Source organism: Acomys minous, assembly GCF_964271855.1.
Source record: "Acomys minous genome assembly, chromosome: 11".
In the NCBI taxonomy this organism is placed as follows: Eukaryota; Metazoa; Chordata; class Mammalia; order Rodentia; family Muridae; genus Acomys; species Acomys minous.
In genome coordinates this window covers 107,975,989-107,993,476 of record NC_140492.1, presented here as the reverse complement: position 1 = coordinate 107,993,476, position 17,488 = coordinate 107,975,989, and the positions used below count along the sequence as shown (strand labels likewise).

The window sequence follows — 17,488 nt, the reverse complement described above, 5'->3', positions numbered from 1 at the left end:
GAGCCGAGTGAGTCAGGAGGAACTAGCAAGGGATGGAGCTGTGTCAAAGTCCGTGCTCCTCTATTCCTTATACATCACTTGGGTGCTCAGTTGGAGGACTGGGTGTAAAACTAGGGAGAGGAGACTGTCAAATAGGCAGAAGAAGGAAACGAGTTTTCAGATGCACACGCTAGCAAGAGATGCTTGAGCTGTGGAGGACAGAAAAAGAAGGTTAAGGGACGCTTTGCTGACCACTTTTTGTTAATACCACCAAGGAGAACTGGGTAGAGCTAACGTTTAGAGAGGGAGGGAAAACAGACCATGAAGGGAAATAGCAGAAGCCACAGGGAAAGTTTAACTTTAGACAGACCAGGCTCTGCAGCTTCAGTTTTATCCAATACAGTTGCTGTGACAGGCTCGATGCTTACCAAGTAGCAGATGGCCAGTACACTATGGCTATTACTCTTCCTTGGTACCCATGCAACTGCTGTAGTAGATTTAGGAACCACTATCCTGAGCTAGCTGATGCTGTGGCCATAGATCAGGTCCCTGCCGGTTTGAGACAAAGTTGCAGCCGCAGAGAAAATGTTACAGCCAGTAGAGGCTTAAGATATGTGAGAATGCCACTGGCTGCAAGATGACATATTTTACAGTGACTTGTTCTAAATAAAATGGTATTATGTAAATTCCTTGACACAAAGGATATGTTCTGGAGCCACATTGTAGCTGGGTGACATCATGGATACTCAGAATTATAATCTTCTGGATTCTACATATACATGAATGTTTTGCATAAGTTAATTACACAGAGCTGAATGACTCATCTCAGATACGTTTTAAACAAGGAAAAATTAGGTACAATGGGGGCAGTCTTATCCTGGAGGTTTGAAAACAATCGTGTACAGAAATCACATCTAGTGAGACATTCAGTGAGGCACATTGGTGTCATTCACAGTTTGGAAGGAATATTTTAAAACACAGAATGAAAAGAGGCTAAGGAACACCAACTTTCAAATGCCAGGAAAGAGACAGTATTTATGCCTTTGTACCTGCTGATAACCAGGGGTGGTGGGTTAAAATTTAAGCAGGGAGACTAATATCATGTACAAACAAAGCTTTCTTGTCCTGTGGATTAAAAACATCGGGTCTAGGGCGTGAGTATGGGTCAGGTCTCTCATCACAGCACTTAGAAGAATGAGGAAAAAGGATGTGAATTTGAGGCCAGCCTGGGCTATATAACAATTCAAGGACAGCCTAAGTTACATAGTGAGGCCTTATCTAAGAAGAGAAAAGTCAACAAACCAACTAGCCAGATAAACAAACTAAAATATCAGGAGTGTGTGTGTGTGTGTGTGTGTGTGTGTGTGTGTGTGTGTGTGAGAGAGAGAGAGAGAGAGAGAGAGAGAGAGAGAGAGAGAGAGAGAGAGAGAGAGAAAGTGTGTGTGTGCTTTCCAACTGTCTTCTAATTTTTTGTACTCTCTCAAGAGTAATAGAGAAACAGGAAGGAAGACTTTTTACTGATTTTTTTTCTTTTCTTTCTTTTCTTTTTCTTTGTGTGTGTGTGTGTGTGTGTGTGTGTGTGTGTGTGTGTGTGTGTGTGTATGTATGTATGTATGGTTTTTTCTAGTTCAAATGTTCCCTTCCAGCAGTGTGACTAAACAAGAGTAGGCTGCTAGGAGGAGAGAAGGCCATTTTCCAGTAGGATGGAGGCCTTTTACTGGGGCCCCTCTGGAAGACTTCCTAAGCTTTGGCCTTACTTTTCCAGCTCTTCCTTGACACTGTTCCCTTGGATTTTCAGTTTTTAGTCCAGAGGACAGCTTAACATCCGGTTTCCTTCTCATATTCAGTCTTATCCAGCACTCTGGACACTGCTAGGAAACCAATCACTTAGGAAGCTGCGAGTCAGCTATCAAATATTTAGAATTTATGTTTCCCCTAGTTGTGCTAAGAGTCGCACCCACAAGCCCCACAGTTCTCCCTAATCTTCATTCTTTTGAAGTACTTCTTAGTTATGCCAAAGGCAGTTGGACAGCAGAGGCGTATCTCAGGCATGAACTTAATTACATCCAACAGCCTTCATCCTGTATCCCTGTCTTTGTGACCACATGGTGCCTCAGCCCTTCCAATAATCCCTTGTCCTGGGAATCGTAGGGGTTTCTTCCTTTTTGTTTATTTAGGGTGTGTGTGTGTGCTTGTGAATGACATAGCGTGAGTGCGGAGGTCAGAGAACAGTCGCCTCTCTCTCCATCATCAGGGTGCCGGGATTGAACTCATGTCATCAGACTCGGCAGCTAACTTGCTTAACTGCTAAGCTATCTCAACAAGCTGAGAGAACTTTAGCTCAAGAATCAACTTCAGGGTGAAGTCTGAGTTCCTTCAGGGTGGTGCCAAGTTCCACTTGGAATTTATTTATGGGGTAAAGAAGCCATTGTCTTCAAAACCCTTGATGTAGTTACTGTTGTGACTTCAGTGAGTTCACTATTGAAAAGGTAATCCAAGCAAGACCACAATTTGCTTATAAAATGGTGTTGGCACACCCTATGAAATATCAAAATTGAATCGTGGTATCAGATAAAATAACAGGTGGGAATGAAGCTTGTGTATCACCCATTACCATGTGTAATCAATAAACAACTTAATTCTCTTGAAAATAAAATAAAAATCAACTCCAACCCTATGTATAACTGAACATGTGATGTGAACTTTTCCTCCCTCTCTTTCTTCCCTCCCTCCTTCCCTCCTCTTCCTCCTCCTCTCCCTCTCCCTTTTCCTTGGACAAGGTCTTACTGTGTAGTCCAGACTGAACCTCAAAACTTCCTATCCTCCTGCCTCAGCCTCCTGAGCGGAAGAACGGCAGGCAAGTAGCACTACAGCCACCCAGCGCTTACGTCAGCTTTTGGTAAAGCCTGAGCTTTCTTTTGTCATTGTCTTCCTTCCCGGATCTCTTGAGTACTGCTGGGGCCACCGCTGTCCTTGCTTTGTGCAGACTGCATGACCTCTGTATGTTCAGCATTCCTGTCCTCCGGAAGATCTACCTGTGTCTCTCAGGCATCCTTCCAGGAATACCCCACAGAGACCTCATTAAGTCCTTCTCCGGAAGCATCACCCACTCCTTGGGATCACCCTTACAAGCACCAGTTGCATGGACCCATGAGGGACCATCCCAACTTTATGATTACATTCATGCCCTAACACCTTGTGTTGTAATGAATGTCATGCTATGATGGGGGTGCCTGCCAGAAGGATTAACAAGCAGACTAGATCCTTGACCTCTGAAAGAGGCAATTTTTGGTCACAGGGTCCTAGCCATCACAGCCACAGCTAGATAGAGGGACGAACGAGTTCAAGTTCAGCCCAAGGGATGCTACCCACACAAAAAGAGCTGCTTCCTTAATGCAGGAACCCCGAGGAAAGTACTGGACAAGGAACTATTTACTAGGAACTGGATTCACAACTGGAAGGTAGGAAGGCTGTGAACAACCACAGGTGCAATAGCCGGTCTAAAGACACCCTTTCTTCAGAAGTGCTCAGCTCTAATTCAGCATTTCCTTACTAGTCACCGGGATCGATTCCCTGATCGGTCAGCCACATGCAGCTTTAATGAGGAGTGACAGTCTCTTTCCTGAAAAGCCTAAAATAAAGCTTCAAACCAGAGGCATGAAATAGCGTAGAATTAAATACTGTACCTCTTTAACTATTCTGCAGTTTCTTTTGAGCCGTGCCTGTGACTCTAAGGCATTGCTTCTCAACCTTCTTAGTGCTGTGACCCTTTAGTACAGCTCCTCCTGTTGGGGTGGTCTCCAACCATAAAATTATTTTGCTGCTACTTCAAAACTATAGTTTTGCTACTGTTACAAACTATAATCTGCTTTCCAGTGGTCTTAGGCCAACAGTGCATGCTAGAGGCATAATAATAAAAATATGACATATTTTCAGAGAACCTCTAAACATTAAAAAGACAGACACATCTGCAGTGTGTTCTGTGCTCCTCTTGTTATGTTTTAAACAACATTTGAGGTGCCCCGATTAGTTCTAAAAGTGGTATGTCTCTAGGCCTGCTGCAATACAGACAAAATATTAACATAAGTAATTGGATTAAATACTTGTATCACAGGGCCACAACTACAAAGCACTTTGACAGTCATCTCTCAACAGAATCATTTGTAGGTTGGAAATGTAGTAAGTATGGAAATTCCATACATTATCCCTTGCACCAAATTTCTAAGGCAAGGAGCATATAGGCGTCTCAAAGCCAACATTTAACCATGTGGAACCTCACATAAAGTCTTAGACATTTTTTCTCCTACCCTAAAAGAGCTTGCAGAGAACAGAATTAAACCTTTAACACAATTAGAAGGACGATCTTTAGCTTGGTATTCTCCTTGGTAGGACACAGGTGGCCTCCCTCCTAGCAGTGCAGAATATAATGGCCTAAGCAGTATAACTACAAAGATCTTTCAGACAGACAGTTAACAACACTCAGCCCCAAACTAAAGCAGCTATTATGCTTCTAAGAAGATAACTTGTACAGCTTGTGGTACACTTAGCTGCACTCACCAGATGGCCATTTTGTAAGTCACTAAAGATGCTAATTTAGCAGACAGTAGAGGGAGGCAACCTGCTGAAGTGAAAAGAACATTATCTTTCAAATGGACACACTGGAGTTCTGGTCCCAGCATTCTCCGGCAACTGCTAGTGACAGGACCTTGCCCAAGCCAAGCCATTTTTCTCTTCTGTAGAACTTAGACACACCAACTCTTTCTTTTCAGTGGCTTATGATGTTAGTCATTCATAAAAGGCCCTCCATAAAATGAGAGCTAGAGGTAGGGTTATCAGAGGAACAAAACCACAGCTATCTGTTAAACCATTAAAGCAGAGGACAGCAGTAGTGTTTGCAACTGTGCGCCCTATGTAAGTTAAATTGAAACAAGAACAAGTGAGGATGAGTTAGTTGAGCTACAAGTAATTTTTCCACTGACGTATTAATCAGAGATATTATATGTTTAAAAAATGCTAGTCTAAGAAATTTCTTTTTTTTTTTTTTTACAGTGGTCTTAAAGCTAAGATAACAATGCTCAACCAGCCTGAATTTTTATGATCTTAGGAGAAGATAGCTAATTTAATAAAACCAAAGTGCAATCATTTATTGGTCTAAGCTGTGACATGATTTAGAAAATTTTATCAGTGTTTCCTTGGAATGCTTACCAATTTTGGGTCCTGGTGAAATTGTTCATATATATAAATATATTCTTCATTTAATATAATATCTCATTATATATAAGGATATATATATATACACATACATATATATGTATATGTAGCTTAGCTTGTTTAAATGCACAATCACATTTTTTATTTTCTTTCTCTCTTTTTTTTAGTTTTTCAAGACAGGGTTTCACTGTTAAACAGAGCCCTGTCCTGGACTCTTTTTGTAGACCACGCTGGTCTTGAACTCACAAAGATCTGCTTGCCTCTGCCTCCTGAGTGCTGGAATTATAAGCGTGCGACACCATGCCTGGCTCCACCATCACATTTTTAATGAAATTTTCATGACTGATATTTTCTCTATTAAAAAGAGACAACACAATACAGATCCACAGTGAAAAATGCCGCACTCTCCCGACTTCCACTTCTATCACTCTTGCTGTATAAAATATCCAGAACTGAAATGCTGGACTAGAGCTCCCAGGATCTTTCTGCCTATAAGCAGAGTTTTGTATGTCCAATAATCAGCTTAAGATTTATTTCATAAAGGCAGCCGTCATGTTCAAGGGCCGCAGCTCTTCCACTAGATTACACCGTAAATACTACAAGTGACCACAGGACACCCAGGGCTCTGACACCTGGGGAAGAACAAAGGCAGTTTTATTTATAAGTCATTACTTATGTTTTGAAGGCTAATAGTTTGGTTCTTTTACTTACACTAAATCACGCATCTTAATTAAACTAATAAATATTCCAGGAGTATGTTAATAAATGATAAATACTATAACAATTGCAAGGAATAAAATCATATTATTTTGATATGTAGCTATGAAGTAAATCAACTTTTGAGACATGTAAAATTCAAATATTTATGCAAGTGGAATGCCATGTTTGGGGGCTGGAGAGATGGCTCACTGGTTAAGAGCACTGGCTGCTCTTCCAGAGGAACCGGGTTCAATTACCAGTACCCGCATGGCAGCTCATAACTGCCTGTAATTCTCCAGGTCCAGGGGACTTGGAACCCTCATATAGACATAAATGCAGACAAAACACCATTGCACATCGAGATAAATAAGTCTTGAAAAAAGGAAATGCCGTTTTTTATTACATAGACTTTGAAGACTGAATTTTGTCACTGAAGCAATAGGAATAGGACTGCAAACAGAGCCTTAACAATGAACTTTTAACTTGCTCAAATGAACTTTGAACAAACTTGGACAATGAACAATTAACTTCATAAGAATAACCAAGTATATATATATCTGTATATCTATATCTATATCTATATATTGAAGTTTCCTCAGCTTGTGCCATAAAAGGGCTAAAGGAATGTTCTAGAATCTTAGTCCCTTTCTGCTGTAACATGATGCACAGAAGGTACTGAAGAAACAGACACTGAATCAATAAGCAACCCTCATAATTTAAACTTAAAATCTGTGACATATATTACAAGATCACAAATAGAATAATCTCATTATGTGTTTTTAATTTATAAAGTTTTAACTAAAACTAAAATCAACTTTTTTAGTAAGTGGCATAAGAAGGAGAGTGTGAAATATTGTGAATTTGATCTGCTATGCAATCGTTTATGACTGGGCCACAGGTCTGATTAAAGATACACACAACAAGTGAGAGTGGGTGGCCTGTTACAGTACATATGGATGGCAACAGATAGAGAAAAATCAAGAGGAAGCCATCTGAAGCACTGGGCATTTGCCTAAGACAGATAAAAACCCTCTAAAGATAGCATTTGGGTTTGGGACATTCCTGAAGAAACTAGGCAGATTTGGAGAAAGTGGGCCAATGAAACAGAAAATAGATTTACATAACTAAAGCAAGATGGTGAAGTTAAAAAGATGAGCTTCCAAAAAAGCAATTGGAATGAAAAAAAGAGATAAAAGGTAAATTAACAGGGTTCTTTTACGCAATCTCAATTGTAAGAGGACAAGACAGCCAAGGAGCTGGGAAGGCAACATTATCCAGCTGAGCTCACCAAGGCTGGTGAAGAAGTACAGAAAGAGATGTCAAACTTTATGTAATGGAGGTTGAGTAGGTATACATGTGTGTGCAGGATGTTTGAAAATAAGCACAAAATGGTAGAGCTCTGTTTATTGTCTATGACACCGGCAGACTAAATTGTTTGAAGTATACAGTGATATATTGAAGCAGTTAATCAGTATTCTTCAGGCAGATGTACGCTTAACCAGAGATGTTTCTATAGTGTGCAGCTGTATCTAGGCGTCAGTAACATTGCAATGACGTTTAGTTATTCTACAAAATCACTTTGACGGCAACACCATGAGGATTTTAAACAATTAGATGGAAGGGCAGACACATTAGCAAGTCAGTGTTTTAACGTGCATTTGGCATTGTGGCTCTGCTTCTTGACTACATCTCATATAACTTAACATTATGGCCAACAACATTCTGTGACAGTCACTGAGACACAAGGGTTGTCTGTATTGCTGACCACAGCCAACTGAAATAAATAAATTATTGTCAACTGAGCCCTGGAGCTAAAAATAGGCCTCAGTGCTATTTGTTTAACTGAGACCTCCTCCTTCCCTCCTCCCCCCCACCCCCACTTATTTTGGATATAAATCATAAATGTGTGAAATCTACTTATAATTTTGACTGCTTATGCCAGAGAGCTGCATTAGCTACATAAATTTATTAAAAGAACTTTATATGTTTCCCTGTAAACTTTTGTTGGGGTGGGGGTGGAGGGGGGCTGGCAAAAAATAGAGGACCTTGTAAATGTATCTCCGGCCATAAACTTCTCCTTCAACCAACTCATAGCTATTGAATGTACTCTCAGAAGAAATGACAAGTATTTTAAGAGACAAATTCTTTCTCTGGAATTTATTAAAAGTCACAGAAATTTAACTGAGGGGGCCATTCATGTTTCCAGTCTACTGTGACGCACAAGTATAACAGGTAGGAAAAGTTAGCCAGACACACAGAGGACAGCTGGGTGTCCTGTGCAAATAACTCATGTATTTAGACGTGCCGTTTGTTTGCTTACATAAGACATCTTAGATTTCACTGCCTGACAGACTCCACCTCAATCTTTGCCTTTATTTTCCTTACCCAAGAATGACTGCCTCCACATCTAAGAAGTGATCAGAATTGTTCACTTAAAACCGCTCATGTAAACAATCCACAAAGATTTCCCTCTGAAGCAGCCATAAAGAATTCTGCTAATAGCTATTCTAAACACAAAACTAACTGTACTGGGAGAGCTTCCTTTAAGGACCACAGCAGGTATGTGAGCGAATCAGATTAGGATTAGGAAGAAACAGCAGAATGTATATTAGACTTACATTTCATGACAGTAAAACTTTTATTTAACCCAAGAAAATATTTGTGACCAAGTGAAAAATGAGATGATTGTATGATAAAGAACCCGATGTGGGTTTAGCCACATGGTTTTATATTCCAGGAGCTTTTCTATAAGTCATGAAAGCTCTCTAGCATAATCCTAACCTTTGCCAGCAGCAAGGCAACATTTGCAGCACTCAAAAACAATGAGAAAACAGGCCACCTAATCAGACAGTGAGAACTGGCAAGCTTTCATTTAAAGCCAGCACTTTCTTTCCTTCCTTAAAAGTGACTATTATATGAATTGCTACGGTCCACAAGGAGTTACACACACACACACACACACACACACACACACACAGCCCTCTTTGGATAGGACAGGTTAAGGAGGGAAATAAGTAATAAGGGAGCTGCCAATAATATGTTCTTCCTCAAAGCCTGAACATCACACCTCATCAGCAATTACTAAGTATTTGAGTTCTTGTCAGTCATAAAGGGGAAGAGGGAGAAAGAAGCTTTAGAGGGTGGAAGGTGCGGGGCAGGGGGGTGGGGTGCGCGCGGGGGGGGGGGGGCACTTTACCAAACTGCCTCTGTAGTCCTCAGGGAACTTGTGGACCTGGATCTCGGCTTCATAATAATGCTCATTTTGAAGAAGGGAGACAGAAAACGAAAAAAGGAAAGGAAAATGTTCAAGTCTTCTGATCAATACACATCAGCTGGCTTTCCACAAAGAAGGCTTTGGAGGCTCTCCACTGGCTTGCCTCCTGCCTCAGCTCTCAGCGTTGCGGGCAGCAGGCGGGCTTTCCTCCGTCATGCCCAAGCCCTGGGCTCTTCCGAAGGGAGTTCCTTGTCTGCCTGCCTTGCCAAGAGAGGAACTGGATTTTGAATCTCTTCTTCATCTGGATCACAAGGGAAGGCAGCCCCAGCGAAAGGGGTCACTCAATCTCCCTTTTGCAATTCCATAACAACGGATTTAGAGGTTTCCCCTCGGTGCACTCACTCAGGTAGTGCCCAGCAGCAGCCGGGTGACACGCAGAGGGCGAGCTGTCAAGGAAGTTTCATTTCAGGGCGACCAACGCGGGGGACAACGCTCTCTGCGGAGCAAAGGAGGACCAGGAGGAGCACGGCTCGGTGGGCTGGGTGGGCCGAGGTACCTGCCAAGCCAATTTCCGCCGCCGTGTCCCCTGAGGACGCGGCAGCACGTCTTTGTGAATGAGAACTATCCTCCAGTCTCACCGGGCAGAAACTATTCCTCAAGGGCTGAATGACGTCTGCGAGAAGGCAGTTCAAAACATCGCAGGGAAGTGAGAAAGAGGAAAAAAAAAAAAAAAAAAGAGCGCCCAACCAGGCCTGGTCAATTGCTGACTTACAAAGCAAAGGGGCGGAACTCTGAATGCAGAAAGCAGGACAGCAAAGCAGCCAGGCAGGCAGAAGAGCTCCCAGACTTCCAAAGCCATACCCTCCTCTGGAAAATAGCTGTCTGAGTTACTTAGTGTTACTCCGGAAAGACTCCCTCATGAGCGCCTTTATATGGCACACACCCTCAGCCGTTGAAGTACTGGTCTTTATTTAAAAAAAAAAAAAAATCAAAGAAAACTACCCCAAAGTCACTTTTCCCCCTCACCACGTGGCAACGTGGAAAGCAAAGTTGAGATTTGAAGACTTAGCAGAAATTCATTTTCATCACATTAAAAAAAAAGTCACTTTTTAGGTTGGTGCAGAGATGTGAACTGTCCTTTGAAAACTCGACAAAGTGTCAAGGTAGCAGGCTGCTTTGAATGAGGTGCTGATTGGGTGTTTAAACTGTAAAAAAAATCTAATGTAACCTTGCTGGCTACCTGTACTTCAGTTGTCTTCTTTCTGTTTTCGAAACCTAGGTTTTTTGTTTGTTTCTTTTTTTAAATGGCATGTAAATGTCATTGATTTGTCTACTCAGACTTAGGTTGGCTAGTTCTTAACAGGCCTTCATTAAGGAATGGAACTTTGTATCATGTCCAACCTTTATTACTTTCAAGACCTGTACCCTGCCCCACAGGTGGCATCTGAAATAATTGGTGGGACACTAACTGACTGGTTAGCCCTGAAATCATATGCATGTAAGCAACACTAACCGACCTCAGTAAGTAGCACTTACATACAAATGTATCTATAAACATGTAAAACTAATAATCTAAGAAAAGGTATTTGAGAGGGAGTAAAGGGGCATAGAAGGGGTTGGGGAAAGGAAAAGGAAGGGGGATGATGTAATTATGTTTTAATTTAAAACAATATATTTTTGTTTTGTTTGTTTTGTTTTGTTTGAGACAGGGTTTTTCTGTGTAGCCCTGTCTGTTTTATATCACACTGTAGTCCAGGCTGGCCTCAAACTCACAGAGATCAGCCTGCCTCTGCCTCCTGATGGCTGGGATTAAAGGCTTGTGCATCACGCCTCACTTAAAATTTTTAAGTATTTAAGAAAGCATACTCTTGGGAGGCAGAGGCAGGAGGAGGATCTCTGTGAGTTACAGGCCAGCCTGGTCTACAAAGTGAGTCCCCGACAGTCAAGGCTACACAGAGAAACCCTGTCCCGAAATAAAATAGTAATAAAAAAATAATAATAAAAGCATACTCGTCTAATGTGGTAGCTACACTGTAAGCTGGTTCCAGTTGCTCCTGGCAGAAGGAACATTTCTATGCCTTGCCTACCCCTCTGAACATTTACACAAAGGCTATATGTTCCTCTGGGTGTGCCAACTTCAATTATGTTGAAGGTGAATTATCAAGTGAAAGTAAGCATTTCGAATCTTCAGTGACATTAGCCGTGCGATGCTTCCCCGGGTCTAACGTGAACTTGGCATTTATTTAGCATTTGGAGACAGGATGTTGGAGTGTGGTTGTGACCCACCCAAACAGCTTGGAAAATTGATGTAGAAAGGGCGAAGTCGGGTGGAGACTTGGTGCTGCTTATTACAATAACAAGCCCTTCACACCTCAACGTGCATTTGTGATTTTGGCCTCTCTGGGTGATTCTCAGGCTTCGTAAAAACAAATGTCAGTAAGTTGCTTCTCCATCCTTCTCTCTATAAGCCTTTCAGTGTTCCTACACTGCCGAAGGACACTCAGGTCTTCTTAGACCTGACCCATCTTTAGTATATCGCTCACACATCCATATATTTCATGCAGGCTACCTAACATATATTTCTAGAAATTCCAAAGAAGGCATTCATCTCTCTTTCTTTCTCTCTCTCTCTCTCTCTCTCTCTCTCTCTCTCTCTGTATATATATATATATGTGTGTGTGTGTGTGTGTGTGTGTGTGTGTGTGTGTGTGTTAATGTCAGATTTATCCTTATTTATTTTGTGAATTTATAAGTGATTAAAAGAAGGGGAAACTCCAACTCAAATAAAATTAAGCAGCTACTTCTCCTTTGTAGAAGCGTTTTCCTCAGCTTAAGGGTTACCAAACATCTTCTGCTTGTCATGTAGAAAAAGGATGGCCGTGACCAGAGATTACAGAGCCTGAGATCTGTGTGTTAGTAAGTTCTCCAGAACTTGTCATCCCCGCGTCCTTCTGCCCCCAGAGAGGATGCTGTTCCAGTGAGATTATTGACTGTACTGCCACGCCCTGCTTTGTCACACATGCTGCAGAAGCCTGTGTGACTTACTTGTCTACAGTTACCACACAGTCTAAACACCTTCCTCAGGAGGCCCTACCACCGAATGGCTGGGCCTCTCCAACACTGGGTTCCAGTCTCAGAAAGACTAATGCAGATCCTCCCCCACTCACCCAGAAACAAGTATTAAACCAGGGATCTGAAAACGCCAGCAAGTAGCCAGCTCCGTGGAATAGCGCATCCAGGTTGCCATTACAGAGGAGGGGGGTGTGATACGCCTACCTTCAGGCTGCTGGGATTTAATTTTAAAACATTGTTTCTGCCTCTAACACTAAAGGTAGCGACTCATTTAAAATAAAACAGGGTGGCACTCACTCTCCTTGCTAAATGCGCCATTCCTGTCCTACGATATTTTTTTTCCCTCATGAAAAGTCCTAAAAATACTATTTAGACATCTTCTGAAAATCGAGGGGATATAGTGCTCCTGTTTTACACAAATGTGTGCTGAGGTAGAGCTTGGGCATAGAGAACTGGGCCTTACAAAGCACATGCCTTTGACTACAGCATTTGGAGGAATAACAAACAGTTGAGGAGAAGATGCCATTGGCTTAGTTTCCCGGGTCTACTTGGGTGCATAGTGCTGCCGAGCCTGACCTCTACTTGCTTGTTGTTGGCCTTTGATGGATTGCTACAGGTGGGACAATTGAATGGGCTCCTTACATCTGTCTATATTTTGTTGAGTGCACCCATCTTGTAACATAATGTTCCCCAAATTCCATTCATATGAACACTCCCTATTTCCTCCATGTTAGCAGTCTACCTGTACTACTCACTTGATATTTGCATCCGTACTGACTCTCATTTTTAGAACTTTAGCGAAATTTACAAAGTACTTAATATCTATTCTGAAAATGGTTTGATGTGACGGTTATGTTTTCTCCAAAGAGCAGTTGAATATCAATAGGAAAATATTTTTAAATTACCTAACGTCTCTCTTTTACAATTGTTGGGACCCACAATGCACCCGACAACTCTCAAGGAAAGTCCCTGGAGATATGGTTCAACTCTCTTACCATTCAGTGATGAGTGTAGTGGGTGGAACTGACATTTATCAATACCATGAATTAAATACGAGGCATTAACTGGCACCAGTTGAATGAGCTATTAAGGAATGACTTTTGCTACACAATGTAGTTTTTCTCAGATAATCTTACTTTACAGTAACCTGCCTCTTGTCTCCTCTGCTGGCTTCTTAGTGAACTTCTTCTTTCAGATTATAATAAACTGTGTCTACTTTCCAAACTGTCAAGCACGGATGTTCTTAGAACCATATTATGAGCTGTATATCCAGCCTTGTCTTATGTACTTAAGTTCTGAACTACAGATATGCTAAGTCAACTCTCTGGGAAAAACGAGCGTGGACATCCGTTTTCTACAGTTTCCTGGCATTCTACACTGTGCCTGAGCCTCCCGAACAAGTCACTTTGAACTCTTGCAACATTTCCTTGTGATGGAGAAGCACTGTGTCATTTTCCTTCTGCGGAGGGGAATGGTGCGCTGCTTCCTAACCGCCCTCTAACTTACGACATTCACTGGATGCAATGCTTTCCTTCTGGCAGGGAGTCCTCAATGATCAAGTTCTTAGCGAGTTCAGAGCACTATATTTTGACGGCTACTTTTAGACTTCCTGTTTCTTTCATAAAACGCCATGTTATTAAATTATCAGGATTATGTGGCAATCCCCTCCTCGGTGCTCAGCACGTTACACTTCACGTGGTCAGGTTTTAGGCAGTCTACAATTCTCAAGGACTTATCAATTACCGAGGGGAGACTGACATGGTAATATTTCCATACACAAAGCTAGTCAATAAATTGTTTAAAAATTTGAACTCAGTTATATGTCTTATCTTAAAGCTTCTCTCTCTCTCTCTCTCTCTCTCTCTCTCTCTCTCTCTCTCTCTCTCTCTCTCTCTCTCTCTCTCCCCCCCCTCTGGGTGTGTCTGCATGTGCATACACGTGCCTATACCCACAGCCTCCTTCTATCTATGTCATTATTTGTGGGACTGTTATTTTTGGCACAGTCCTATTTTTCTAGAGAAGGATCGCCACTTGGTTATAAATGCTCCTCGTGTGGGAGGGGATGGATCTGAAGGTACCAGTGATGCATTTGAGGACAGTCCTGCTGTTTGCATGGCTGGCTACCTTTCTTCCTTGGCCTAGCATTCTCGAATCTGTCTTCTCTGAGATGAGAAGTAATGTAAACTCACCTTGTGGAGAAAGGGGGAGGGCTTGAAGATAAGCGCGCATTCTATACATAACCACGTGTCGTCTATTTTTAAAATGTATGTCTTCCAAGGTTCACTCGCAGAGTCAGGAGGAGCTCAGGCAGCCTTCTCCATCCTGGTCTTCCTTTATTTGGTTACAACATTGACCATTTTTCCACACACATCTGTATTTATTTTGACTAGATAATACAGACATCTCCTAGCTTTCTCAAATACAAAATGTCCTGCTTTTTTGTTTTGTTTTGTTTTGTTTTGTTTTCCTTTTGGGGACACTAACTAATTATTACTTTGATTATTTTTTTTTAAGAGCAAAATTAGAGTAGCAAAATCCGTTTCCCACTGTAAAAATTTAGAATCACATAAGCTGCATTTTAAAAGAAAGTCATCTCCAGGTCGCCAGAAGCTTGCATACCCTAAACTTTTCTTTATCATATAGCTACAGATTGATGCCAAGCGACTTTCAATGGCAAACTTTTAAAAGGTTTTGTTTGTGTTATTTTTAATTCTGTGCGGTATGCACATTTGCATGTGGGTTTGTGCATGTGAGGGCTGGTGCCTGGGGAGGGCAGAGGTCTTGGATCCCCTTGGAGCTAGGGTTACAGATGGTTGTGAACTGCCTGATGTGGGTGCTGGGAACTAAAGATGAGTCCTCAGAAAAATAACAAGTGCTTTGAACTACTGGGCCGTTTTTTTTTTTCCCCAAGCTCCTGAATAGTAAATTTTTATTACTGTTTACAGTTTAACTTTTCTGTGTACATTGTTCTGTGGTGGTGTGCACATTTGCACGGCTGTGTCGCCATCATCACGGCACGGCGCTGCTAACTGAACCCCTGTGCCCACTACACAGTAGCTTTTCTAGCTCCTCTTCTCCTAGGCGCTTACAGCTGTCATCCCTACCTCTTGCTTCTATGAATTTGACTAATAAATATTCTGAGTTGAGTAATAAATCCTAAGCTTTAGTGGTAGATTTTGGATTTCAGCGTCAATTTTTATTTAATTTTCACTAATTTTTTTTACCAACTATTTGATTGACTTTGAAGAGGAAATATCTTTGTCTTGACTAATACTTGATATTTAAAGATACATACCCCTTTTTGCTCTCATTTAGATGTGTGCTCTATAAGCACACACCATGATAATCATATTGTAACATCAACCATTCTGAGGCCTCCATGGCCTTCTATGTTTAATCAAGTGATTCCTAACTCCTGAATATAAAACAAAAATAACACGTATTAAGTAGAATATATATTAGATTAATATAAATATCTATTTGTGTTTAGGTTACAGACCAGCGTCACAAATGGGGCCCTTCTAGCCCTGTGAGAAAAATTCTTTTTATTAAAATAGGATTTGAAAGAAATAACCTGTCAAAAACATTCAAGGAAATTTTGGCGATAATACAACCCCTCAAGTAATGAGTAATGGAAAAGGTTTAGAGACCAAACTTCCTTCAGAATACCTAACTCCCTTCTTTGATGACATATCCTGCACATGTTGAGAGGAAAGGCATACTAGTGTGGACAACTCATCCTTTGCCACAGTTTATGAATGAGTTTTCCCTGACATGAAACATCTGCTCTCTAAGATAATGCTTAGCTATTAGAAAGAGTTTGGAGGATCAGGTAAGAAAAAGACGCGGAGTCAAGCTGTCTGGGTCTAGTGTCAAACTCTCCTGATCACTGGTTGTTTACCTCAAAAATTGTTTAACTTTCTCTCCATCTCTGCAGCCTCAGCTATGAAGTGGAGATAAAATAGAATTTTATGAGGATTAAGGAACACATACACCGTTAGCAAGCTGCATGCCATATTCTAAGCACTCAGTTGAGTAATACTTGGTATTACAATATGTTTGAGAACTGGAGAGATGGCTCAGAGGTTAAGAGCACTGGGTGCTCTTCCAGATGACCTGGCTTCAATTCCCAGCACCCACATGGAAGCTCACAACTGTCTGTAACTCCAGTTCCCGGGGATCTGACACCAGTGCACATTAAATAAAATTATAAGAACATATGCTTGAAAAGAAGAACCAATGAGATTTTGAGAAAAGCAAGTTTAAAACTTAAAGAGGATGATGCTATTTCATACAACTCCTGTATTAGTATTTGGGTTAAAAATCATTATCTTATGTTTTCATCTTAGTTTATACCCAAACTCCCTGATTATCTTTACAGAATCTGTATGTATAATTTTCCTGTCTCCCTTTTTTTACATCAAAAGTTTATTTCGTAAAATGGGTTATCTTTCCAAGACACAAATTATAATACATGACATTTCCCAATTTTGAAAAATGAGCAATATTTCTTACGTTGTCACTTCCACCCCCCTTTCCATATTAACTTAAAACTCCTACTATGTGGCTACTGTCATCTAGCCTCACCCTTGGTATTTTCAATGGGAGTTTCTGGAAAATAGCCACCCACCTCTCAGATACAGATTCTGTCAGGCTGATGGAAAGCTGTCCCCTCCCCCACAGTTCCTTTCAGAGGTGTGTTTGCATTTCTCTGGCAGGATTAGCCCACTGGCTCTTCCCTCTATTCTTCCTAGGGAATTAACTCCTGGATGCTCCTCCCCCAGATATCAGCTCTACACTTCTCTCAGAGTGCTTATCCACTCCAGGATCACTAAGTTATCTTCCCTTGACGTAACTACTCAAAGGAAACTAGTCTTAACAGCATCTGCCCTGAGAAGACACTCAGACCCCCACAGTTCCCTGAAAACAGGCATTGTTTATTCACGTCTGCATTCGGTGTCTGCACTGCGTGTTGCTTATTTAACAACAGAACAAACCCTTGGTCACCAGTGGCGGATAAGCCTGTCACAAGTTCCCTTCCTTGGTCCCTTGGTAGCCTTAGCGCCATGGCTGGAATTAAGCTCCCGAAATTGGATCTTGATATTGTCTTCTTTTCATAAACCTCTATTCCTAAAAGTTACTCCAGCGACCTTTCCCTTCCCTCCAAAACCCAATGTCCTTATGATTAAAAAAAAAAAAAATCCACTCAAAGCAACAGGAACATGCAGGACGGGGGTCTGAGGGTCACCTAGCTGACCTCTGTGTCACTCTTCAGAAAGAAAAGAGCAAGCTGGGTGTGGTGGTGCACGCCTT

General features: G+C 41.5%; 1 protein-coding gene across 13 annotated transcripts in view; it reads right to left on the bottom strand.

Moving 5' to 3' along the window:
- Positions 1–17,488, bottom strand: part of PDE4D (phosphodiesterase 4D) — a 1,423,826-nt gene that overhangs the window by 241,976 nt on the left and 1,164,362 nt on the right. Inside the window, exon 1 of one of the 13 annotated variants that reach the window (XM_084801377.1) lies at positions 9,086–10,027. The exons of the other annotated variants lie outside the window; for them this stretch is intronic. Coding sequence (XP_084657503.1) covers positions 9,086–9,150 — 65 coding nt within the window. The 5' untranslated portion in view covers positions 9,151–10,027. Of the gene's footprint in view, positions 1–9,085; positions 10,028–17,488 lie in introns of those variants that run through there. 13 annotated transcript variants of the gene reach the window in all.